Genomic DNA, 27,904 nt, shown 5'->3' on the forward strand with positions numbered 1-27,904 from the left:
AATAGTTTGAAGTTGTCGGCTAACATACTGGACTGGACATTTTATTATCTGAATTTAGCCTTTTTTTTTCCTTTCAGCTTTATTGTGGTATAATTGACAAAAATTGTATATATTTAAGGTGTACAACTTGAAGTTTTGATATACATATATATTGTGAAATGATCACTGCGATCAAGCTAATTAACATATCCATCTTCTTATGTCATTGCTGTTTTCTTTGTGTGTGTGTGTGTGTGTGTGTGTGTGTGTGTGTGTGAGGTGAGGGATTTTTCCATGCCCCCAGCCCCTGGCAAACATTTTCCTACTGTCTATTTTTGTGAAATTGACTTTTTCATTTTTTTCTTAGATTTTTCTTAGATTTTCTTAGATTTTCTTAGATTTTTCTTAGATATTTTTTCTTAGATTTTTTTCTTAAATTTTACATGTAAGTGACATAATACAGTATTTATATTTCTGTCTGATGTATTTCATTTCACTTAGGATACTGTGTTCTAGGTTCATCCATGTTGTTGCAAATGTCAAGATTTTCTTCTTTCTCACAGCTGAATAAATTCTATTGTGTGTGTGTGTGTGTGTGTGTGTGTGTGTGTGTGACACATCTTTTTTCCATCCTTTTATGGACATTTAATTTGTTTCTGTATCTTGACTGTTATGAATAATACTGCAGTGAACATGGAGGGTGTAGATATCTCTTCAAGATCCTGATTTTATTTCCTTAGATATATACCGAGAAGTGGCATCTTATCATAAAGTCCTCTTTCTAATTTGTTGAGGAAGTTCTACACTGTTTTCCATAATTTCTGAACCAATTTACGTTCCCACCAGGAGTATACATGGGCTCCCTTTGCTCCGCATCCTTACCAATAACGTTTATCTTTTGTCTTTTTGATAATAGCTATCATAACAGGTGTGAGGTGTATCTCATGGTGGATTTGATTTGCATTTCCCTGGTGGGTAATGATGTTGAGCACCTTTTCAGGTAGCTGTTGGCCATTTGTAGGTCTCCTTTGGAGAAATGTCTATTATTTTCCTCTGCTCATTTTTAATTGGGTTTCTTCCTTTCTCTTACTCTTTCCTTCTTTCATTCTTCCATTCTTTCTGTCCATCTGTCCTTCTGTCTGTCTCCCTCCCTCCCTTCCTTTCTTCTTTCTTTTTTTTTTGGATATTGAATTGTATGAGTTTCTTATATATTTGGTATTAATTCCTTAATAGATGGTTTGCACATATTTTCTCCCATTGTATAGGTTGGTCTTTTCTATCTGTTGATTGTTTCCTTTGCTGTGTAGAAGCTTTTCCTTTCAATGAAATTCCATTCATCTATTTTTGATTTTCTTGCTTGTGCTTTTGATGTCATATCCAAAAAATCATTGCCCAGACCAATATCAAGAAGCTTTTACCAATATTTTCTTCTAGTAGTTTTACAGCTTCCAGTCTTATGTTTGTCTTTAATCCATTTTGAATTGATTTGTGTATATTGCATAAGGGCCCAGCTTCATTCTTATGCATATGAATATCCAATTTTCCCAACACCATTTATAGAAGAGACTGCTTTGCTCCCATTGTGTATACTTGGCACCCTTACTGAAGATGGGTTGATTATATATGGATTTATTTCTGGGCTTTTTCTTCTGCTCCATTGGTCTGTCTGTTTTTATGTCAGTACCATACAGTTTTGATTAATGTAGCTTTATAATATATTTTGAAATCAGGAAGTGTGATGCCTCTAGCTTTCTTCTTGTTGCACCTGTGCTTTACAATCTAACTGGGGCACCTGGCTGGCTTGGTTGGTTGAACGTCTGACTCTTGATCTTGGCTTGGGTCTTGATCTCAGGGTTGTAAGTTTTAGCCCCACATTATGACTTCTGGTTTTTTAATGTATCAATTATAATCCTCCCTATTTCTTAAAATTAGCTCTTTCTTTGGCCTCCAAAATCATATCTCTGATTTATCTTCTCTTTTCCTGGTAACTCCTCTTTTAATCTGCTCCTTCATTTTGTGTATTTGTGCTTATGATTTCAGCCATTATATAATATTAACAGCTCTCCATATATCATCATCTGTTCGGCTCCCTGCCATGAGTTTAGACCTGTAGTTACCTATCTTTCTGAGGTTTAAATTTGCGTGTCTTTCATTCTTAACAAGCCAATATCGAATTAATTCTCATTTTTTAAAAGATTTTATTTATTTATCGAGAGAAAGAGACAGACAGACAGACAGACAGACAGAGGGTGAAGCAGGCTCCATGCAGGGAGCCTGACGTGGGACTCGATCCCGGGACTCCAGGATCATGCCCTGGGCCGAAGGCAGGTGCTAAACTGCTGAGCCACCCAGGGATCCCCAAACTAATTCTCCTCTATAGTACTTTCCTAATTTCCTCCCCCAAATGAAAATAAAAGTCTCATGCCATCCTATGCCATCATCATTGTGGTAAAGGGATAGATATAAATCTTAAAATTCAAGTCCTACTACCCATATATGAGTAGGGCTTAGGATTCTAACAGATTAGACAGGATTGACTCTGATATTGAGCATAGGCTGCCACTAGAAAGAACTATTGGGAGTAAGAGCTACCACATATAATGTAGCTTCTCTGAAATGAATAGAAAGAATAAAGCTTCCTATGACCATTTGGAGCCCAAGGAAATCAGCAGGATTTGCCCTCTGCTAAGTCAGTCATATGGAATGCCTGTGCTTTGAGTTGACCCTTTTATTCCACTGATGAGTTCGGCTGTGTCTTTTCACTTTAACGTTGATAATCATTACAGAGAAATCTTCTGGCACAGAAGGTCATAGAGAAAGATATTTCAAAATGTGACAATGAGAATTGCTTGAGTTTATACTTTTGCTCATCATTGAGAAGAGATAAAAATGGATTTTATTCTTTTTATGTTTTCCATTTCTTTCCTGAATGATATTGAAATCTCTTTGTTGACTTCTGGTTGTTATTGTGTGTATATACTAACACTGACTATTTTGAAAATGTGCACAAAGATGACTAAAATTTATGAGATTCCATTTAGTAGAAGGAATCTTTTTTTGAAGGAAAAACTCACTTATAGTCTAAACATATACAGATGTACTGCATAGGAAAGTAACTATTGGTGCCCTGATGACAAATTTTTTTAAAAAGGAAGTCAATTAAAATCAATCAAATCTGTTTGACTTAGGTACTTTGGTAGGTACTTACAAATATAATTTTTTCCACCAATTTCCAAAATTATAAGCAGATTGTCAATATTTTTTATTATGCAAGGAGAAGATGCAAGTATCATTGTATCTCTTTTTTAATGATTTAGAAAATAAATTGACTTTCTCATCTGCTTTTTCCATTTATATTTTCAGGGGATCTTCTTTAACCCTCCATGAAGTTCACATATCACACCAGCTCTTCTCTGTGTTATTTTTATTGTACACAGTTATGTTTCCTATATTTTTCCATTGGCTTATTTTCTAGACTTTTTGTATATTCCAAGGGCAAAATAAATAAAATAAGCCCTCACCCTAAACTGCAGCAACAACAGCAAAAATCCACCAAACACAACAATAACGAGCTGGAAAATCATTTGCCTGTTTTCATCCAAGTGGTTCATTCTTCAAAAGTTACCTATCACAAAAAGGGGGCATGCATTTTAAAAAGCTGATCCAAGTGCGAAAATCACTCTGTTTACCTCTGACATATAAAGCAAACATGATTTAATCAGTATCGAAAACAATGAAGCAAAAAAAGTCTGCCCACTGGAAAATCAATAAAGCAAAAAAAAAGTATATCGCATTTGTCTAAACCAAAAACAATGAGACAAAAATGGGCCACATTCAATTCATCTCAGTTGGTAGTTGAGACCCATATTTGACACACTGTATATCCTGGTGCTGTCCTCAACTTGACCTGTAAGTACAATTCCTCCTTCTCATGGCCAAGCCTGTTCTAGTTCATCTGGTGTACCACTGTTTCTCTAACATACCACCCACACATCACAGTCCCATAAAGTTTATCCTCCAGTGACTTCTTCTCTCTGTATTAATTAGTTGTATTTTGTCTTTCTTAAGCCTTAAGGAGCTAGGACCTAAAAGTATCACTAGTGGTCTCTTACCAGCTGACATGCCCTGAACTGTAATTTTTTAAGATAGTAGGAAATTGGAATCTGGACTGGCCAGAGAATCTAAAGGCTTAGACTCCTAAAATATACAATAAAGTAAAATTCTTCTATGACCACATTATTTTTGGGTTTTCTGTAAACATTCTCCATTTGAACACTGAATTATAGATCTGGTCTGTTAATCATTTCACGTGTGTATTACCAATTGATCTCAATTGGTCTTTCTTTGAGAACCAGATCAATGACTTCAAATGAAAGCAGATAATATACTTGTCAACTTATATCTGTGCATGGTGTAGAGTGGGAATATTGGGGAATGTGCCTCAGATTCATGCTCCACAGTGACTCTTCGTTAGACAGCTGGCTATTATCTGGGGTGATGGGATGTAAAAGGGCCATAAATCTCTCGTCGTCTAGCAATCTAGCCATACCACAAAGTAGTGGCAGAGTTCCCAGAGAGAGAGCAGAAGTGTGCCAGGACCCTTGAGGCCTACACTCAAGACCATCACATTGTTACCATGGCCTTAGTCTATTGCTCAAAGCAAGTCACAAACCAGCCCATATACAGGAGTGGGAAAATATTCTGCTTTTGGATAATGGAATTGTGTAGTTGGTTTAAAGGGCCTGCATAAAGAGAGGGGGAAGAATTGTGATCATTTTTACAATCTTCCATGATCACTACAGAGTATATTCTTCTTTCATATAGATTCTTTATTATTCTCTAAGAAATACTTGTTTTTATAAATTAGTAGCATAGTGTGATGTAATAGAATTAGCTCAGTGTTGGGCATCAGGATATCTGGGTTCCAGTTATGACTTCTCCACTTGACCAGGCATATTAGTTTCCTATTACTACTATAATAAATTACTACAAATGTAGTAGCTTAAAGCAATGTGAATCTATTCTCTCACAGTTCTGGAGGTCAGAGGTCCCAAATTAACTTTTTTTGGGCTAAACTCAAAGGGGTCAGCAGGCCCATGTTGACTCCTCTGGGAGAAAATCCATTTCTTTTCTTTTTCCAGTTTGAGAGGCCACCTACATTCCTTAGCTCATGGCTCCATCTTCATGTTCAAAACCAGCAGAGTCATATTTTCTCTCTTTTCTGACCTCTGCTTGGGTTCTTCCAACTTTTCACTCTGACTCTCACCTTCCTGCCTCTTCCTTGTGATTACACTGGGAACTTTTGGGTAATCTGGAATAATTTATCCAATCTCAGAATTCTTAACCTAATACCATCTACAAATTCCTTTTGCCAAGTAAGATGTAACATATTCACAAGTTCCAAATATTAAGACTCGGACATTGTTGAACAGTCATAATTCAACCTACTGTACTAGAGTTCAGCAAACTATGACCTGCAGGCCAGATCTGACCTTCCATTTGTTTGTGGAAATAAAGTTTTATTAGAACACAGCAATAATCATCTTCATATATTATCTATGATTGCACTCATACTGCTATAGCAACAGAGTTCTAATGGCCCAAAAAGCTTAAAATATTTACTGTCTGTTCTTTATACATAAAGATTGCTAACCCTGTAACCAGATTCACTGTCACCTTGGGCACATTACTTATTTTCACTAAGCATAATAAAATCATAACTTTTTAGACTTGGAAAGAACCTTAAAGTAATTTTGGTTAGACTCTGCCCTGTACACCTTTTCAGAATAATTGGTTACTCAGCTTCTGCTTGAAAACATGGAACTAAAGAGAACCTCTCTGCCTCATGAAACAACTCATGTGTGTTTCAGACCACTCTAATTCTGAGAAAGATCATTTCATCCCTTAATTTCTTTTGCCTAGTTTTACTTCTGCTTTCTGGGACCATAGAGAATAAGTATAATCTCTCTTCTACCTGAAGAATTCGAATCATACCTCAAAGTTATTATGTTACTATAATGCGGAGGTTAAGGAAAGTGACGAGGGTTTCTTCTAGATGTAAACATATGATATTGTTAATATCATGACTTTTCTGAGATTTTATTTCTTTTAAATATTTGGTGACCAGTCTGTGAGATTAGGTGGGGTGTCAAAAAGGGGGAAAGTGGTAAGGATCTCGGGTGCAGAATCTTGCTAAACAACCCTTTCTCTAAATGACCAGGAATGCCACCTCTCTGGACTCAGATGTCATTGTTGCAAGAGAGTCATTGTGCAGATTTAATCCTGATGAGTCTCTTTATCTGTGCCTGGGAAGGCTTTGCTAGAGAGGGTGAACTGGGCACCCTTAACTCCTCCCTTCTAGATGAGATGATACCATTCTCACTTCCTCTTCAATAAGCCAATGTGTCTGGATTTCAGTTCACACAAGTAGAATCCCTAAACCCCAAATCCCTCTCCTATAATTCTAATTCCAGCTCTAACAGAATCCAATGCTCTTCATAGACTGTGACAAAAAGAAACCGAAGAACCTCAGTGAGATGCTTTTCTACTACAGAGAGGAAATATAATCTTAACCAAGGGGAAACCAAACTCCTCTCTAAGGCACTGTAGCTCTCATGAGATCCTGAACAAGAGGACTGAACTGAGAATTCTTCTGGCCTTAGGGTGTCACAGCAGAGGCCAATCTTGCAGAAAGCGGTCCTTTCCCTGGAGGGAGAGGTTAGCTAGAGGGACAGCTAAACTGATCATAAAGGGCTCAAAAGAGCTAAATTGTCCTCAGAGCTACATGTCACATTTGATTTATCTGTGATGTCCTATTCTGAGTCTAAAGCTTTCTTAGTGCTATATTCATTCATTCGTTCAGTCAACAATATTTACTGAACTTTACTGTGTGTTAGTCTTTGTGCTAGTGACTAATGAAAGAACACTCTTGGTCCAATTTCTCCAATTCACCTTAAAGCCTCTTTCTTTTTTATTCATTAATAATAATTAATAATCCTTGTCTAAATTCCCTCAGCAATTTGAAATTTCTTCCTCATCTATTCTTTAGGTTGAACGGTTGTCCCCATCACCTACCTGTCAGTAAATTAGAAAACTGGAGGTAACTCCATGTCCTTCTTTCTCTTTTCAATTTGTCTACCTCATAGTACTGATTTCACTTACTCAACATAAGTAAATCTATCCCTCTCCTTCCCATTGTCCCTCACCATTGTCACCATTTCACCTAATCTAGCAATATCTTGACCTTGCTTACCTATCCTGCTTGGCTCTGTCTGTTACTCCTCCCTATTCTGAATTTATATCCAAAAATTTTGAATTGATTATACTTTCATACCTTCTCCTGATTTTTGTTTTCTCCCCTTCTGACTTGCCTGGCATATTCCTGCTCAGCTTTTCATATTCAGCACAACCATCTTCTCCAAGATTCCTCCTCTTCTTCCTCTTCCTTTTCCTTTTCTTCCTCCTCCACCTTCTCCTCCTCCTTCTTTAAGATTTAGTTATTTATTTGAGGCGGGGAGGGGTAGAAGGAGAGAAAGAATCCTCAAATAGAGTTCCCACTGAGCACAGAGCCTGATGCAGGCCTTAATCCCGGGACCCCGAAATCATCACATGAACCAAAATCAAGACTCAGACACTTAACCAACTGAGTTACCCAGGCACTCTCAAGATTCCTTTTTTTTCCCCCTTTTCCTGTTTAAAGATTTTATTTATTTGTTTTAGAGAGAGAGAGAGAGAACACAAGCAGGTGGAGGAGGGACAGACAGACTCCATGATGAGGACAGAGCCTGACGCAGGGCTCAATCCCAGGACCCTGAGATCATGACCTGAGCCGAAATCAAGAGTCGGGCACTCAACTGACTGAGCCACCTGGGCATCTCCCCAAGATTCCTTCTTAATATTCTTTTGGCTGTGCCATTCCCTGCCACCAGACTGGATAGTTGTCTTTCAACTATCAAATAGTCTATATACATCTTTATTAATGCTGTATTTTATATTTCTCACTACACTTTGAGTTCCTTGAAGACAGGGACAATTCTATCTTATCCCTTCTTATATCCTCAGTGTCTCTTATGGTCCTGAAACATAATTGGACCTCAGTGAATATCATTTATGTCAATCTGTGTATTTAAATACATTTGATGGTACTCATGAGTTGAGGTCCCAAATAGAAGAGAGGTGTTGAAAGAGAAATGTCAATAAAGTGATGTATATTCTGGAACATATCCTTAGACCTCCTGCAGATGATGAAGCTTCTGACAACGAAATGCATCATTGAAACACACTCCTTCATTAATAGTGATGTTTTGCAATAATAATAATAAGTAGGATAGCTCTTTCTCTTACTTATAATTGCACAACTGGACTAAGTTCCTGGAAAGGAAAATATATGAGATGTGTGATTTAAGAGACAGAAGCAAATTAACTTATTTTCCATTGTACTCAGTAAACACTGAGCTACAAAGGTGCCCAAACAGAACTATAATAGCAGAGTGCTGGCAGAGATTAGCGATGCTTTACTCCTGTTTTGTTTACCATAATGAACTGGTCAATAAACATCACAAATTGTTTATCTATATAAATCTTGACAGATTACTCTTTATGAAATCCATTTAGCAAGTGAGGTTTTCCCATAAGGATGAAAAATGAAGATTTTAAACAGATTGCGGGAGAAGCTCTGGCTGTACCAGGAGAGTCAGTGTAATAAAGGTTTCTTTATATTAATATTACAAAAACCATTTATCCTGACAAAATCAATATCACAATTCATCTTAGTTTGGTGTTTCTCTTTCTAAGCTTAAAATGTCTTCTCCTTTATTATGTATAATTTTATTTTAATAAACGTGAAATATATTTCATTTAGGAGGTGCTCTTGAGAAGGAATAACTTATAAAATGACATCAAAGTTGTAGCTTATTTGCTAAGGAGTCTTGGAAATGTTTAAAATTTATATTTGAGTGGCTGAGAAATTTATAGGAATTATTTTACTTAGGCCTTAATTACAGAATCATCCCTAGTCCTTTGAATTAGAAACAAACTGTAATATTCTGAAAAGTCTCCTATGAACTTCATTCAGGTAAAATTCTCTGTCACTGAAGTCTAACAATTATAACAAGTCAGATAAGTTAGATAGAACAACAGCTGGAATAAGAGACTATAAAATCAGGAATAGTAACATTTAATTACTCAAAATATTGCATGCTTTCCTAAGAAGCGATTTATTTATTCCATTTGGATTCAGAACTTAATATCCCATGGATATTGACGGAGCTGACTTGAAGTTAAGCATGTGGCAGCTAGCTGGAAGAAAATAGAACTATATCAAGGAAAGGAATTATGTTATACACTGGAAACTATTACTCTAAATGTACTGTATGTAAAATAAGTGTGATTGTCTCATGAGTGAATGGTAATAAAAACTGAAATACTCAAGAGACACTTATTCATGAGTAGCGTAGTGATATATATGTGCCTTGGGAGAAGCTTGCCTCTTATTGTTTACGCTTACCAATATTACATTAAAAGCCTACAAACAATATACTCTAAGTAATGGCATATAATGAAATTAAGAGCAAATCAAATATTTTGTTGCTTCTATAATTCCATTTTAATTTCAATGCATAATTTTCTTCAGCTCTGATACTTAAGTAGCCTAAATAAAACATCTATTTGAAATGGAGTTCTGAGGCATGTCTATTCATAAAGGACTTAATATACTTGTTTGTAGGGGGAAAATGTCCTTTTATCGTGACATAAAAAAGGGCAAACTACAGTACGGTGGTTTTCAAGAGAAACTGTACTTTATTTATTCCCAAGGTGATATTAGTCCATAAAACAAATTTGCAGCTTATTTAGCAGTCCGTAGCTTTTATCGGCCTTTTTAAGGGTGTTGAATGATTACCCGAGAGATCATGCTGTAGAAGTTGCAGGGGGATAAAGAAACTCCATCCAACATCTTTATTAGAGAATAGAGGTGAATCCATTTAATGTTGTTTTCAATGTACCGCATGGAACGTTCCTGTTTACAAGTGAGTTGTCTTTTTGCATGTGCTTTTTTTGCCTCTCTGATACTTCATGGTGCCAAGATTGCTTATCCTGATCAATGACATTGGCATACACTAAGAATCTGAATAGTTTACCCAGAGGAAGCAGATTTGTCCTGGCAGGCAAAATTCCAGGACAGTGATTTTTTTTGTTTTTTACAAGCAACTTTAGATCCAAGAAATTTAAGTTGGAATGAAGTTATCTCATTATATTTATATCATTAACATCTTTTCATAAATCAGGATAATGCTCTATTCTACAACCATTCTGGATAAATGAGTTTAGTGCATAAAACAGAAAATGAAATATAACCTATATTAAGGGCATCGACAGTACTGGAACATGTCTTCTTCAAACTCTTTTCTTAGTAATATTTAGTCTTTACAAAACTAAATATAGAATTTTGAGATTTTTATGGAGACCCATGGTTATCACACACAGTGTTCTTCAAAACTTGATAGGTACTTGGAAAGATGATTTATGGGTACATAATCTAGATTTTTAGCTGTCAGAAGAATTGCTTTTTTAAAAAAAAATCTACAATATTCTTAATTGAACGACTGGCATTCAAAATAATCCATAAGATGTATCGTGGCATGAAAAAAGCAATATAACACTTTCTTGTGCTATTAATTAGTTTACAAAGGGAAGGCTGCATAGAGATTTTATCATGAGCAACATTTTGTTCAAGATTGTTTTTCTGTCTTGTTTGATGTTGTGTTTGTTTATTTGTTTAGCTCAAGTATTCTTTCGATATATTGGCTAAAACAGATCATCTTATTTCACAGTTATTGATAGCTCTAATTTATACTATGAATTATTAATCAAAACATTATTCTCTTTGATGGTTTATTTGTCTTGTTTTAGATGTCAGCCTTGCAATTGTCATCTCTCAGGAGCCTTGAATGAAACCTGTCACTTGGTCACGGGCCAGTGTTTCTGTAAACGATTTGTCACTGGCTCCAAGTGTGATACTTGTGTTCCCAGGGCAAGCCATTTGGATGTGAACAATCCACTGGGCTGCAGCAAAAGTAAGTCAACTCTGGCCCTGTATTGGTAGATGAAGCATCATGCAGGGAAAAGTGTCTTGTTACTTTCTTTCTGCATTGAGAACCCATTATATATATAATGAAATCTGTGTTCTTTTTCCTTGGTTACATTATTAAAATGGTCAATTATATTAGTAGTGGACAATTTAAGGCATTTTGTCTGACTAGATCACTAATGTAGTGACCAGAGTCCGGGTTTTCCCCAGACATTGGGCTTTCCAGTGATGCAGGACTTTCAGTACAAAAAACACTACTGGTTAAGACAAAATGATCGGTCACCCCACCAAATAAGGATGTTCACAGCCAATTTTCTATAATACATGTGAGATTTATTCTTATTTCTTATAAGTTATGTCCTTCTACCCGCCCATCCCCCAAATTTTATGGGTACTATGCTATTATCAATTGCTTATTGATTTTATAGCAACTATCACAATTTATCATAGCAAATAACTCCTATATTTGATATTTCTTCTTTTATAAGTTGTATTACTTATTTAAACATTCACAGTTCCATTTTTAACTCCAGAGAAACTAAAGGTTACATCTTAGTATCTTTTGACTTTTCCACACCATTCTCCATTGCCTTGACTTGACTTCTCAAGGTCAACTGCAGTCCGACAGTTTCATAGCATATTGATTATTTATACTTACTCTAAGATCGTATATCCTTACCTTTTCCAGAATTTTTAAGAAATTCCTGCTGAGAACATGTGGTAAGGAGCCCTCTACGACATATTGTACAATGCATGTTCTCCTTGAGGTGTCCGGAGACTATCATGAGTCACAATGCTAGGGAATGCCTTAAGTCAGGACGAATCATCATAAACAAGCATGCTTGGAACTATGTTATCTACATTTGAGGGAAAGAGAAATAAGTAAGAAAACAATCAGGTTCCACAGCAACTGTACTGGATTTTGAGGTGGTTGAAGGCAGAGTATAGCTAATGATTAACAAGACATATTCAGATTTTGTACCGTGTAGTTTATCTTCAGTATCCTATGTTTTATTTTGTCTCTCTGGATGTTAGTATAAGTCAAAGAGCATTTATGTTTCTTTGGAAAAGGACTATCATAATTGCCTTTCTGTGTAACTATAGTCTAAACATAAATCTGGATTTCAGTGAGTATTTAATTAATATTTGTTATTCATTGATTAACTATAGAATTGAGTGACTTCTGTGCAACAGGAATTCCAACATATAGCTTTGGATGTCAGTTGTAGATCATCATTTTGTGAGAATATTACATAGAATATACTGAATCTTAGTGATTTCTGATTGGTTCTGCCACAAATTTTGTGTAAAAATATTAACATCTGCTCCACTTTTTTTCTAACTATTCTTACACCTAAGACACAGTCTAGGAACTCTACCTCAGGCAAAACTGGACAGATATGTTCATTGACTACCTGGCCTACATTTCTTAGTGGTAGTAGATATTTAGTTTTATGTTACATCTTTCTTTCCCTGGGCTAAGCCTTCTTGTCCTTCCAAATGCTTCCAATTTTAAATAGTTAAAAAACATGTATATTCATAATTGTTCTTCCATACACACACACACACACACACACACACACACATTTAAATCTCCTTTTTAAAATTGTGATCTTTGGTGTTAAATACATTTTGTTCAACTACTTGCGGTGGTTGTTGCTGCTGCTGTGTTGGGTATGTGTTTCACAAAATTTGTAAAACACTGTGCAAAATTGGAAGCTCAGTAATAACAGAGGTAGTTCATTAAAAAAAAATTAGACAAGATTCCTGACTTTGAAGAAGCTTGAAACATAGTCAGCAGAAGTGATGGATACACTTACAGTAGAAGGGAGTGAATAGGGGGCATAGGAAATGCTGGCTGTCGCAGGAGTTTGAGAGAGCCTGCTTTCCTTGCTGTTCCACCTTGAATTTTACATGGTACTTGCCTTTTATCCTAGCAACAGCCGGAACAACCAGCTTCACAAAGATATGATGTTATTGAAAGGAATGTAGTGCTATCTATTGTTGAAACTGTGAACTACCTCGGGCTGGTATTTTCCTCTGTGTCCAACAGATGTCAAGCATGTGTTTTCCTTGAACATTAGAATGTTTCATGGTGTGCTTCTATACAGTTTGGGAACCACAGGATTATAACTATTATCTTTTCCACTTCCTTAGAGGCCACTGGCAATAGGTTATCAACATCATCTGTAGTTCCACCCCCCCTTTTTTTTATGGATGGGGACTTGAGTTGGGATCTGAGCATATAATTTCCAGAGTGCTGGAGAATTGAATTCAGATAAAGTAGTTAGACCCTCTCTCATAATCTGCTTCCTTATTTCGTGATTCACTTCTTTCCTATCAATATTTGTTTCATGCTTTCAAAACGATAGTCATTCTTCTTGAGAGAGGTATTAATTGTGCTTTCTGTATGCTTTACTAGTGAATGGAGTGGAATTTCATTTGCCCTAAAATTCTAACCATGAACTTAACTAACATATATGTATATATACACATACATTTCACATATATTATATATAGATTATGGTGTTTCACATATATTATATATATGATTCATGTAGTATATATATGTTTCACATATATGTGAAAACACATATAATATATATGTGTATATATATTATACATATATAATATATATGTGTATATATATTAAACATATATAATTCATAGCTCATTTGTGTTTTAGTCTTCTTGGCACTACTCACGTCTATGTTTATCTTTGGTTATTTATCCATCTTTTTATCACTCATATTTTTTCTTTATCCTTACTTATCAGAGAGGCTTTTGTAGCTGATCCCTTTTAAAAAATATTTTTACTGTGGTAATATGTATATGGCATAAGATTTACCATATTAGTCATTTTTAAATGCACATTTCATATATGTAAATGCAGAGTTTAATATATATTAAATATATCCCTAATGCTGTGCAACTGTCACTACCATGCATCTCCATAACTCCTTACTTCTTGTGAAATGGAAGCTGTATACCCATTAAACAGTAATTATCTCCCATTTGCCCCAGCCCCATGTAACCACAATTTTACTCTCTGTCTCTATGATTTTGAATAATCTAACAACCTCATGAAATCATAAAATATTTGCCTTTTTGCAGGTGGCTTATTTTACCTAGCATATGTCCTAAAGGGTCATGCATTTTGTAGCTAATTTCAGAATTCCCTTCCTTGTAAGGCTGAATAATAATCCATTGTATGCATGTACCACATTTTGCTTATCCATTAATCTGTCGGTGGACACTGGGGTTGCTTTCATATTTCGGCTTATGTGAGTAATACCGCTATGAATATGCGTGTACAGCCATTTCTTCAAGACTCTGCTTTCAATGATTCTGTTTTCAGTTCTGTTGGGCATATAATCAGAAGTGGAATTGCTGGATCATATGGTAATTCTATTTTTAATTTTGTTGAGGAACTGCCATACTATTTTCCACAGCAGCTTTACTATTTTAAATTCCCACTGACAGTGCACAAGGGCTCAAATTTCTCCACATCCTTGCCAACATTATTTTTTATTTATTTATAGTAGCCATCTAATGTGTATGAGATGCTGTCTCATTATAGTTTTGATATGCATTTTCCTAATGATTAGTGATATTGAGCATCTTTTCATGGTTATTGGCTATTTGTATATCTTCTTTAGAGAACGTCTATTCAAGTTATTTGCCTGTTTTTAATTGGGTTATTTGTCTTTACTACTGAGTTATAATTGTTCCTTATATATTCTAGGTGCATGTCCTTTATTAGATATATGATTTGCGAATGTCTTTTTCCACTCTGCAGGTTTTCTTGTCACTTTCTTGATAGTGTCATTTAAAGCATAGATGATTTAAAATTTGATAAATTTGGAATGTCGGGCGGGTCAGTGGTTGAGCATCTGCCTTTGGCTCAGGTTGTGATCCCGGCGTCCTAGGATCGAGTCCCACATCGGGCTCCCCACAGGGAGCCTGCTTCTCCCTCTGCCTATGCCTCTGCCTCTCTCTCTCTCTCTCTCTTTCATGAATAAATAAATAAAACCTTTAAAAAATAAATAAAGTTTGATAAATTTCAGTTTGTCTATTTTTTGGTATTGTTTATACATTTAGTGTCATATCTAAGAAACTATTGCCAAATCCAAGGTTATGGAGATTTTTTCCCTATGTTTTCTTATACAAGTCTTACAGTTTGAACTTTTAGATTTAGGTCTTTGGTCCATTTTGAATTAATTTTTATATATGCTATGAGTTAAGTTTCAAGTTTCATTCATTTCAAATGTGGCTTACAAATTGTTCTAACACCATTTATTGAAAGGACTATTTTTCCCTTGGTTCTTGCAAACCTTGTTGAAAATCAGTTTACTATATTCTGTTGACTTTTTAATCCATACTTTTGTGTTATTTTATTACCAATTGCTCTATGAATTAGAATATGCATCTTTGTTTTCCACAGTCTACTTCAGGTTGGTACTGACTTAATTCTGGCAAAATATGACAGGTAAACTCTTTATATAGCTCTCTTTCCTTCCCGATCTTTGAGTTATGATACCATGTAAATGTGTGTATGTGTGTGTGCATGTGTGTATGTGTGTGTATATGTATGTGTATGTAGTAAACCCTACATTGCAATAACATAAATCTTTTAACAGTAATAAGGTTTTTTTTTTTTAATTTTTTTTTTATTTATTTATGATAGTCACAGAGAGAGAGAGAGAGAGGCAGAGACACAGGCGGAGGGAGAAGCAGGCTCCATGCACCGGGAGCCTGATGTGGGATTCGATCCCGGGTCTCCAGGATCGCCCTGGGCCAAAGGCAGGCACCAAACCGCTGCGCCACCCAGGGATCCCAGTAATAAGGTTTTTAAAAATGATTTGAGGGAAGAAACAGAATAGGAATATGTACATACATACACAGAGTCGTTTTTTAAATATTGTATTTATTTGTTCATGAGAGACACAGAAAGAGAGAGAGGCAGAGACACCGGCAGAGGGAGAAGCAGGCTCCATGCAGGGAGCCCGATGTAGGACTAGATCCCAGAACTCCAGGATCACGCCCTGAGCCAAAGGCAAATGCTCAACCGCTGAGTTACCCACGCGTCCCCATACACAGAGTCTTTAATGATTACCCACATATTTATCCTTTCTGGTGTTCTTCTTACCTTCACATGATTCAATTTATTTCTCTGTGTCATTTCCTTTTAGCCTGATGGACTTCTTTAGAATTTCTTGCAGGGCTAGTCTGCCAGCAATGTATTCTCCCCCTATTTCTAAAAAAATTATTTGCAAGTTCGTTCGTTTGTTCCTTCCTTCCTTCCTTTTGATGAATACATTTTCTGGATAAAACTCTTGATAACAAAGCCTTTTAGGACTTTGAATATGTCATTCTACTACCGTATGGCCTCCGTTTCTGCCAGCCTTTAATTATATTTTTCTTCAACTATGAATAGATTTTTCTCTTACTCTTTTAAAAGTTTTGTTTTTGCCTTTCAGCAGTTTGACTATGATTTGTTTGGTATGAATCTCTTGGTATCCTGCTTGGATTCAATGTACTAGTTGGGAATGTAGATAAATGTTTTCTATCAAATTTGAGAAGTTTGAGCCAATATTTCTTCAAATATTTTCTGCCACTTTCTCTATCTTCTGATTTTGGAGATCCCATGACACATGTTTCAATGCATGGTGCACCTGATATTGTCTCAGACCCGATATTGTCTCATAGGTGTCTGAGGATGTGATTATTTTTGTTCTATATTTTTCCTTTCTGTGTATTGGCTAAATCATTGCTGTATCATTATATTCTACCTATTGCTTTTTTTTTTTTCCTTACAGAGCATGTGTGTGAGCAGGGGAGGGGCAAGGGAGGAAGAGTGAGAGAGACAGAGAGTCTTAAGCAGGCTCCATGCCCAGCACAGAGCCTGATGCAGGGCTTGACCTCACCACTCTGAGACCATGAGCTGGGCTGAAATCAAGAGTTGGACACTGAACCGAATGAGATACCCAGAAGCCCCTCTACTTCTTGCTTTATCTTCAAGTTCACTGATCCTTTCTCCTTTCCTTTCAAATCTGTCATTAAGGCCTTTTTAAGGGAAATTTCCATTTCAGTAACTATTTTGTTTAGCTTGGAATTTAATGTTTTTAGATATTCTATTTCTGTATTAAAGTTCCTTTTTTACTGTATCTTCATCAGATTTTTCTTTAATTCTTAGAACATATTTATAATAGCTGCATTGAAGTAGTTTTTTATGTACCCAATATTGGGGATCATTCAGAGTCTGTTTCTCTCGACTGCTATTTTTATGAGTATAGTTCAGTTTCTTTGAGTGTGTTATAAGTTTATGTTGAAAACACTTAAGTTGTTAGATATTTTTTAGTAATTTGCATAGACTTAAATGGTGGAAAATTTTCTCCACTACTGTGTACAGCGGTTGACATCTAATCAGTTTTTTTTTTTTAATTTTAATTTTTATTTACAGCCTGACTTCTTAGGAGTCATTGCTGTGTCTGAATCGGCCAAAGATTTGGGCAGTATTTGTGCTCACATACTTTCAGACCATACAGCTTCTGCCGATCAATACATGTATGGTGTGGAGGATGTTTTTAGAGTTACAACTAGTTCTCCGTTCTTTGGCATTCACTTTTCCCTGGCTCTCATGTTTTCCTCACATACTTTGTTACTTTTATAGCCAGCTAGGAATCTATGGAGAGCTTATCTCAGGCCTCCCATGCCTCTCTTATACCCAGGATCTCCTGGCTTACTATCTGGTAAATTCACCACTTAACCTAACTAGGAGCATATTCTCAGGCTAGAAAACCTGTGGGTCTTCTCTCTTCTTCCCAATTGACTGTGCCACTTTTAGACAGCAGATCTATGAATTTCTTCTGCCAACTCCAAATCAAGTAAGTGCCCTGTGGCACCAAAGCTACTGCTTATGGTCAGCCCTACTGTTAAAACTAACACACCTGACTACGGAACTGGTACTATGGGAATAAACCCTGACCTAAAGGTCACACACTCTTACTGTTACTACTCAAAGCCCCACCAGTTTTTCAAGAGTAGGTAAATGTTATCAACTTTTTATTTGCCTATGTTTGATTTAGAGCTTCCAGAACAGTTATTTTGATTATTTCATTCAGTTTTATATCACTAAACTCTTGATGTTGCCACAATTAGAAGCACTCCTATTTCCTTTTACTTTTAAAATGTTTTGTATAACTTTCTAGATATTTTAAATTTCATCCATAAAAGATATTTTTAAGTTGTCCTCAATAACTGTCTTCTACTTGTTTCATATTAATAGTGCTTAGACCTGGATTCATGGCCATATCTTCCATTGTAGTTAAGGTATTGCCATGTCATCAAATTTCTAGTTGAAATGATGTGGGCAGAAGTGATGTGTAGGAGTCCTGAGTTGTGTTCTCATGGGCATGGGGCATGCCCTCCGTCTCTCCTTTTACCTTTCCTGTTGAATTGGATATTGGATATCCATCTGGGACCATGCACACAAGGATAACCCCCAAAGGACGGCAAGACAAAAATACAAAGGAAATCTAAACACCTGTCTTCATAGTCACAGTGTTCTGAACCTTTCATTAAAAAGGGATACACACATTCATTTTATACTCAAAATAACCCTGAGAGTTAGACATTATTCTCCCCTTACTATAGATGAGGAAAGATTCAGAGAGTTCAACCAAAATTTGACTACAATCAAACAATTACCAAAGTGCTGAAGCTGGGATTAAAACTCACAGGTCCCAAACAAATCAATGTAGTTACAATATGGTATTATCCTTCCGTACAAGAGAGTCTGGCATATGCAATGACCATACTTGGCAATTTTGATGAATGAATATATGACTATTTTCTCAGAATTCACCTTTCAGCACATAAAAGGATGAGTTTAAGCTATCCCATGGCCAGAATTTCATAATATTTATTCTTTGAGTGGTATTGAACCATCTAAGCCTTCTCCTTTCAGGGTCATACAGGCACTATATATTTACACTGCAAAGTTGAACATGATTGTGATTAGAGATGATCATAACAAGTAATCAGCTTTAAACATTTGAAAGAGCCTATTTGTGTATTTGTGTCTGTGAATGTTGCCAAGGAAATTCTCAAGTATTGCAAATCATTTTCTCTACCCTTTGATATGGGATGGAAACATGTATCTTTCTTTCAACCATCCCAAAAGTATTTTGCTGTCTTAGAAAATAGTCTGAAGGACAGTTTTGATTGCTTTAACTCTGAAATCTGTTGTGTTCCTGATAGCATGCAGAGTTTTAGATGTTGTCACTAATATTCACGAAAAAATATTCAATTGCCATAGATTACAAGGCTCTTTCAAAGTGCTATAAATGAGACGGTTTATGAGTCTTTGTGGTTCCACCAAGAACAACAGGATATGGAGCCCTAAATTAAAAATCACTGGCAGATCAAATGCACTGTCAGTGTTCAACCAATGCAAATGACCATGTCGCATATGGTGAATTGCTGAATTCAAAAATATGAGGTCCTCTTTGGAAATGATTCTCTTTTTCCTGTGTCACTTTGAGATTGGTACTATTCTTGTCCTATGTCTAACTAGGCATATGGGCAGTTAGAGTTTTAATAGAACCATGCAAATTCCAAAGAAGGAAAAAAGATAAAGAGGAAGAGTGAGAGCATATCTTGTTTGAATATTTTTTCTCTAAAAATATGACATCAATATCATCTCCCTTAGGATAAGAGACATTGTCTTTAGGAAGCCTGTGCATAATATATGGAATTTTGTATATTTCAAATTCAGTGCTCTTGAAATACTTTCTTAAAATGTTATTATTGGATTATATCATGTCTTTAAAGTGGAGTGTATCCATCATGAATACTGATGAATTAGTAAAAGCTCTTAGTTGAAAATCTTTGCTTGGTCTGCAGGATAACTTCACTTTACTACTTTATACTTCCCCCACTCTGTTCCCCAAGATTTTGTATGGTCTGCATCAGCAGACCCCCTTGCCCTCTGACTCTTGGTTGGCTTCAGCTACTAGTGGGAGCCTGGCCAGTCATCTGGAGGGCTGGCAGAAAGGGAAGTTGGAATATTTAATCCTCAGCTTCTTGCAGTGCAGGAGCAGTCTTGAACTGGTCTTGAGCTGGCTGTATCCTGCCATGAGTAGTCATAGCTCCTGTCAAATGATGCTCTTCCTACAGTCCTTTCTGTGCCTGAGTGCTATGCCTCTTTAAGCTAGGCATAGTGTATTAGAAAAAAGCTAACATAGTGGGCCTGATCACTTATCTGTAGAAAGACCTGCTTACAAAGTTAGCCTTTGGCTGGCATCTGGGAACTTGGACTATGTGAGGATTCTCACCATCCCCAGAAGAGATAAGAGTGGCTCACTGTCTCTTAAATTTTGTCCAACCAAATGGTTTATTCTTAGCCCTGCTTTCCTTCTGGGAATCTAGAATTCTAGATTTGGGAATCTAGAATTATGCATACAGACAGAGGCTGTCTATGTAAATACCCCCAATATAAATCCTGGGCACTGAGTTTCTAATGGGTTTCCCTGGTTGGCAACATTTTACATCTTTTCATAAACCACTGCCAGGGGATTTAGGGATATCCTGTGTGACTGGAACCTTGTGGTTGTTTTCCCCTGGACTCACCCATGTACCTTTCCCTCTGTTGATTTTACTCTGTTCATTTGCTATAATAAATCTTATCCATAAGTAGGACTATAGGATGAATCCTGCAATCCTCACTGAGAATCATTGAACCTGGGGGTGGTCTTGAGGACCTCTAAAATAAATAGTAAAGGAGCTCTACTGCTCCATTTCTTTTGGTTTTCTTACACTCTCTGCCTACCCTTTTGAAAATAGTTTCTTTATGAAGCTCTTTATTACATTACTTAATTTAAATGTATTTTCTCTCTTCTCCTGAAATCCTATCACCCAGTGACTGCAAATACAAAATACATTTTAAAAATATTGATAATTATTTGATTGATTCATCTCTATACATGATTTTTTTGAAACTTCTTAACAAGAAGATTAATGGTTTTTAAAGTAAGGTAACACAGAAACCTTTGATATCTTATTTAATGAAAAATTCTGATTAGGATGTGCTTCTTTAAACAGATGGAGGATTATGCATTTTGTTAAGCCAGGAGGTAATAAATAAGCTGGTGGCTAATTGTCCTTAAAAAATAGTTAGACATTATTTTCTCCTTTACCTTTATATGTTCAGGGGGGAGGGCATAATGAAGGAAAAGAGGGAGATCGAGGAAAATATGCGGTGATAAGAGATAATGTTTTCATAGTGTATACTTACATAAAATATCACTAAAATAGTCAGATGAATGCTCTTATGTGCCTCATAGAAGAAATTATATTACTTCTAACAATCATTGCACCTCTAACAGGTATGGGCATATCCACATAGTATTACATTCAAATTATTTTTTTGCTAATATTTAGACTATTTAATATCCATGACATCCGTGGGCATTTGTATCATCAACTATTATTCTTTCTTTTTTGCTGTGCTCTGTGAAGCAAGACAAGGCAATGTGCTTAAAAATCCAAAAATTATACTACTTAAATTTCAAGTTTCAACATAACTTATTTATGTTAACTTTTAAATTAGTTAAGTAAAAAATAAGTGTTATATATTCTTGGATACTTTCTCAAAAAAAAAAAGAAGGAAAAGAAGGAGAAATGGAAGGGAAAGAGGAGAGGGAAGAGGAAGAAGAAGAGGAAGAAGAAGAGGAAGGAGAAGAACGAGGGAGGAGGAGGAGGAGAAGGAGAAGGAGAAGGAGAAGGAGAAGGAGAAGGAGAAGGAGAAGGAGAAGGAGAAGGAGAAGAAGAAGTGCTTAATGCAAACTTTTGTGGTCCACTCCCCAACCATGTTTAGGACAGCTGCATTGACCTACAAAATTGTTTTATGCGTATAGACAAAAAGCTTTGTTTTAGAGAACTCATGATGTGTACTTTCTGTTTATTAATGTCCTGGTAAACCACATGTCTTCTTGATAAAGTAATCCTGAATCAGAAAGACCTCTTTCCTGGCTATCTTACTTCAGTGTACCTGTGTGCTTATTGATTGCCTTTGCTAATAAATGCTCTCTCCATTATAATTTAGCTCCGTCCCAACAACCTCCACCTAGAGGACAAGTTCAAAGTTCTTCTGCTATCAATCTCTCCTGGAGTCCACCTGATTCTCCAAATGCCCATTGGCTTACTTATGGTTTATTCAGGGATAGTTCTGAAATCTACACAACTGAAGATCAATACCCATACAGTAAGTTTAAAGGTTTGGTGATAGAAAGATATAATATTCTGAGAATTGATATATTAGTTAATTTCTGTGACACTGAGGATAAATGTTGTGGTTTCCTGTGCCTAGTGGAGAGTGTTTCAAGCAGAAAAAGAATTATGAGTCTCAGGAGCAATCTCCTCTTTTTCAAAATAATGAAATAAAAATGGGAAGCTTCTTGTTTGATAAGCCCTAATGCTTATCAAATTCTCAAAGATAAAAAAAAAATTACCCTATCCAGCTTTGATGAGGATGTGGAGGAGTTAGAGTTTGCATAAACTCCTGGAATATCTATGTATGTTCATTGGCACTTTTAATCGGGAAGTTGTTAAAACGTATGAAAAACCATATCCTTTTGTGTATCATTTGACTTAGCAAATTTCCTTTAAGATACTTATCTTAAATGAACAGTCATACATGGACACAAAATATGTTCAGGCCTAAACTATTTGTAAAGGGAAAATATAGCAAATATTCAGATATACAAAATCTTTCAATAAATTGTGATAGATGGCATTATGGGATCTTTATACATTGGAAGTAAATAGTAGGATATAATTACCTATAAACTGATATCTTAGTTTACAGTTGATGAATGGAAAGTGTCCATGACACATTGTGTAATGTAATAAAAAGCATTACAAATAATCTGAGTTATATTTTAATTCAAAAATATGTAGAAATATTGGAAGACTTACAACAAGCTTATCTATAGTTTTCTCTGGGCATAACAATTACAGAAGGTTTATTAAATATTTCTATTATATGGATTCAGCTTTTAAATTTCTTAGGTTACATTTTTTTTTTTTTAATTTATGATAGTCACAGAGAGAGAGGCAGAGACATAGGCAGAGGGAGAAGCAGAGGGAGAAGCAGGCTCCATGCACCGGGAGCCCGATGTGGGATTCGATCCCGGGTCGCCAGGATTGCACCCTGGGCCAAAGGCAGGCGCCAAACCGCTGCGCCACCCAGGGATCCCTAAATTTCTTAGGTTAAAAATGGACTTTTAAAAAAGTGGATTCAGAGTACTAGCCTTCGTGCAAACAATGTAATTTTATGCATACATGGCCATTTCCACAGAAATATAACATGAATTTAAATTGAAAGAGAAATTATGTAAAAAAACCATGAAGACTATCTTTGCATCTGTAACTTTTATGAATATTTTAAAGGAGCTTATAGAAATCAAACTATAGGGGTCCATTGTCTTTAAGAAAAATATCTTAGTAGATGTTTTACATAGTTTCCTTAAAGTCAAAACGAAGCAATAGAAATGTTTACATCCTTTTAGCTCTGTCTTCTCTGATATTTTCCTCTAGTCATGTTTGGCTATAAGCTAGTTTAAGAAAATAGTTTGAAAAACATTGGAGTAGTGATTCTAATTCAAGTTTCCATTTTGTTCTCTTTGTTTAATGCCCAATTTTCCAAATTCCAGTTTAACTTACTTAATTAGTTAGAAGAAAAGTGTGTAAGGTTCTATAGAGGGACTGAAGTTCTGTAATCTTCCTCAAAATGGTTAGGAAGATGCCTTGTTTTAACATAGCGATTGGCTTTAAAACTTTTGCGTAGCACACACTTCTATTTTGTATATGTATAGTAGGTTAGACTTTTGCACCTAATCCTGCCTGACATGCACCTACATTATTATGTCCACTTTCTGTTAACTCTAAATGTTTCTCCAGTATTACAGCTCTTCTTTGAAGTTAATGGCAACTCTGAACTTCATGATGCAGATTGCAAAGGGAAATGAACATCTGTCTACATCTGCCATGTTGGCAAAGTATCCTAAAAACCTGCTACTAGAATGTTTATTTTCTTCCAAATATCAGCATGATCCAGGTGTCCTGAAACTTAAACTTTTGTGATAGGGGAAGAGAGAGTTATAAAAATATTGGAAGTGATTTTGAAGATGACAGTGCCACTGGTTGGATTATTTCTGAAATTGTGAATTAGAGTCACCCTACTTTTCCATACAGCTTAATTCAATAATAAAATTAAACTTCAATTATACCCTTCAATTCCAGTGGCATGTTTTCCATAGTAACATATTGTGATCTATTTTATAGACCATTACATGAGAATACAACACTCTGGCTCTTATTCATGATTGCACTAATATAGAATCCAAATAACAGTTTCTTACATAATAAATGTGTATTCATTCACTAATCAGACATTTATATAATCCTATTAAACGAGGTATTATTTCCTAAAACCTTATTTTTCATTAAAAAAATGCCACTTCTGGCATTTCTTGACAATCACTATAATTAATGATGTGAAAATTATCTGCATGATGGCATTTGAACAGTAAGAACAATTGGCTAATGCTGTCAGAACTTTGTATCATTCTAATAATACCCTCATGTTTATTACTCTATTTCCAGTGTGTGGATAGCATGTGTAATATGAAAAGGAAACAGTACTTATATTCAGTCGGATGAACACAAATCTTTGGGTTAAATAAAGGCATTTGGAATTATAGGTGGAGAATCATTGAACTTTTCAAAGAAAATTAATAGTGTTGTCTTCCGAGAAAGTTTGATCATTTGGTTGAGACCATTATAGAATTCCTTGTTAGAATAAAAACTTTTCCTAGCTTGCCTGATGCACTATGGGAATCTCCAGGACAGTGGTTTCCAACCCAAGATCATGACACACTGGTGTGTTATCATCTTTAAAGGTCGCAAAGTATTTGTTACTAGTAATAGCACACTAATAAGGGTGGAATAATTTTAAAGTTTTTAAAACTAAGCAAAATTTACATCCTCACAAGCTGTGCGTAACCAGCTATCAAAAATAGAGAAATGTATAGAGGTCAAGTAAGCGCATTGGGAATTGTACATAATTAGCACCTAATATTATCTCCCCTGGAGCTCCAATCTGGTTTGCTCATAGGTATTTTCCATGTGCTAGGTATGAAGAGAACAGCTATCATAGGAAATAGCGCTCATTTGATAGTATTGCAGTTATTGGGAGTGGCCAATAAATCATGTTATATTTTCCTACTTGAGTTTGGAACTAAAAGAAAACTATACATATGAGTCAGTAAGATGGAAATGAAAAATAAAAGTCATCTTCATTACTGATAAAAGTCAGATTGGAGAATAGACCCTCTCTCCTGTCCAAAGACAGATTAGAAGAGAGAAAAAAAATCAATGGGCTGATCTGAGTGTGCTCTGTTTCCTCCCCCCCCTCCTTCTCCCCAAATTCACAGTTAAATCATTTCTCATTTGGGAAGTCATGAGTAGAGGATTAGTCATTACATGTTTACTCTAAAAAAATCCTTTCACAGAGAAACTAGAGGATAAATACCTGTACACCTGACCATTGCTTACATAGCCTAAAGACAGTTTAGAGTTTTAGATAGTGATACATCATAGTGAACCTTGAGATTTCATGTTTACCTTTAATATCATTCTCATTTGTTACTCCATACTAAAACCAGTGTAGTAGTCACTTGAATAATTGATAGAATGAAACTCCTTAGCACCTTCTATCAATATATCACAGGCAAATTTTTCCAGTGGAGGATACCACTTTTTCTGAAGAGGCGTAGTAAATTTTATGCATCAGCTTCACTGACTGATTTAACAAATATTTATTGAGATTGTACTCTGCAACAAATACAATGGTGAGTAAGGAGGACATGGTCCCAGCTTCCTAGTATGTTAAATCTAGTTTGAAGGAAAGACTGAGGAGGGTACTTGACGGGATGAGCACTGGGTATTATACTCTATGTTGGCAAATTGAACTTCAATAAAAAATACATGTATAAAAAATAAAATAAAATGTGAGACGATTATTTACTAACATACATGTGATATATATATATACTAATATATATGATATACACATATATAGTATTATATATATGTAATGGGAGATTATGTCTAGGTTTCTTTCTTTTACATCCAGGAAAACCTGAAATCTCACAATAGTCTCCCACTCCTCATTTAAGCATGCTCAGTGCATAAAAAAAAAAAAAAAATCAACAACAACAACACACAACTGAATACCAACATTCCTCTGCCCTAAACCCATTTTAATTTTGGATCACAGGAGAGGTAAGGAATTAGGAGAATATGAATCTGGATTTTCCCAGATTACTTAGGTTCTCAGAAGGTAACAGTGGACTTTATAACAGAAAATTTCACTAAGAGATAAGAATTAGATATCAATGGTAATACATTTTTGTTATTCGATAAGTTTGATAAGCATACTTGGAAAAAATTAATCAGTACCAGGGGACCTGGGTGGCTCAGTGGATTAAGAGTCTGTCTTCAGCTAAGGTTGTGATCCCAGGGTCCTGGGATCAAGTCCCATGTCAGGCTCCCTGCTCAGTGGGGAGTCTGCTTCTCTTTCTCTGCCTCTGCCCCCATCCTCTGCCTCCAGCTCATGCTCTCTCTCTCAAATAAATAAATAAAATCTTAAAAAGAAATTAATCAGTTATTATTATTAGCATCCCCAAAGAGGAATCTCATGCTGTGTTTGTGCAATAATTTGTCTAAGTTAATTTGTTGTTGGTATAAATCTTTTTCTTACAAAAGTGTCATATCTCGTTAAGAAGGGTTAAAAGAATTCTTTTAGGCATCTTTTTTAAGCATCACAATTGTCGCATTCTAGTATGATGACTAACTTCACTTTGGAAAATTTCTGGAGTATTGTACACTCCAGTTTATTTTTCATAATAATATTCAAGTATATGCACTATTACAGTCTGTATTTTTACTCATGTTGCTACAAGGCCTTCATCACTATATTTTCAAATAATTATGTGATACTAGAATTCTATTAATGTATCATGTTAATATTAAAAATTATGACCTATTAAATTCCACTTTAATTTACTTCAACATTTCCTATTATAAATAACACGTCCATACTTTTATATGCTTTGCGAGGAAACCTTTCCCAAGAATTGGATTTGGAAAAGGTCCCAAGACCTTTCCAAGAATTGGTCTCATAAAATATGTTTTAATGTATGCTTGCATACACCATTAGTTTATTGCATCTTGGTTGCAAACCTACTCTTTGTTGCCTACTCTGTGACAGTGGAGCTGGAGCCTGTAAACATTTCCCCTTGACTAGCTGGCATGTTGTGAGTGCCACAGTCTTGCAGTGAATTTCCTTTCCCCTTAGAGAATGGGAAGTTCCAGGCACATGCCTAATCACGCCCATTCCCTATCTTTTTAATCTTTTGAAAAACTCAGACTTCTCTTGTATCAATTCTCCATTGATGCTGACAAATGTCTCCAAAGTTTAGCAGCTTAAAACAACAATATACATTTATGATTTCACAGTTTCTGTGGTTCAGAAATTCAGGAAAGGTTGCAGTCAAGATATCGGCCTGGTGACAAACATGGCCTGCAATTTGCCAACCCTTCGTTTTGTGAAATGTCGTTTAACAAGTAAACAGGTTATATAGAAGAAACAGCTATTTTTATTGCAGAAATTTCTCTTCTATTTTCTATAAGAAAGACACTATATTATAGAAAGAACAAGAGTTTAAACAGCCTTCTAAATAGTCTTCATTACAAGAGGCACTTTTCTTATGC

The 27,904-nt window shown here is 35.6% G+C and overlaps 1 protein-coding gene across 1 annotated transcript in view; it reads left to right on the top strand.

Moving 5' to 3' along the window:
* The window catches only part of USH2A (usherin), a 689,554-nt gene that overhangs the window by 145,337 nt on the left and 516,313 nt on the right, over positions 1-27,904 (top strand). The window contains exons 14-15 of the mRNA XM_041722698.1: positions 10,888-11,051; positions 22,173-22,331. Coding sequence (XP_041578632.1) covers positions 10,888-11,051; positions 22,173-22,331 — 323 coding nt within the window. The remainder of the gene's footprint in view (positions 1-10,887; positions 11,052-22,172; positions 22,332-27,904) is intronic.

Source organism: Vulpes lagopus, chromosome 11, assembly GCF_018345385.1.
Source record: "Vulpes lagopus strain Blue_001 chromosome 11, ASM1834538v1, whole genome shotgun sequence".
NCBI classification, from domain to species: domain Eukaryota; kingdom Metazoa; phylum Chordata; class Mammalia; order Carnivora; family Canidae; genus Vulpes; species Vulpes lagopus.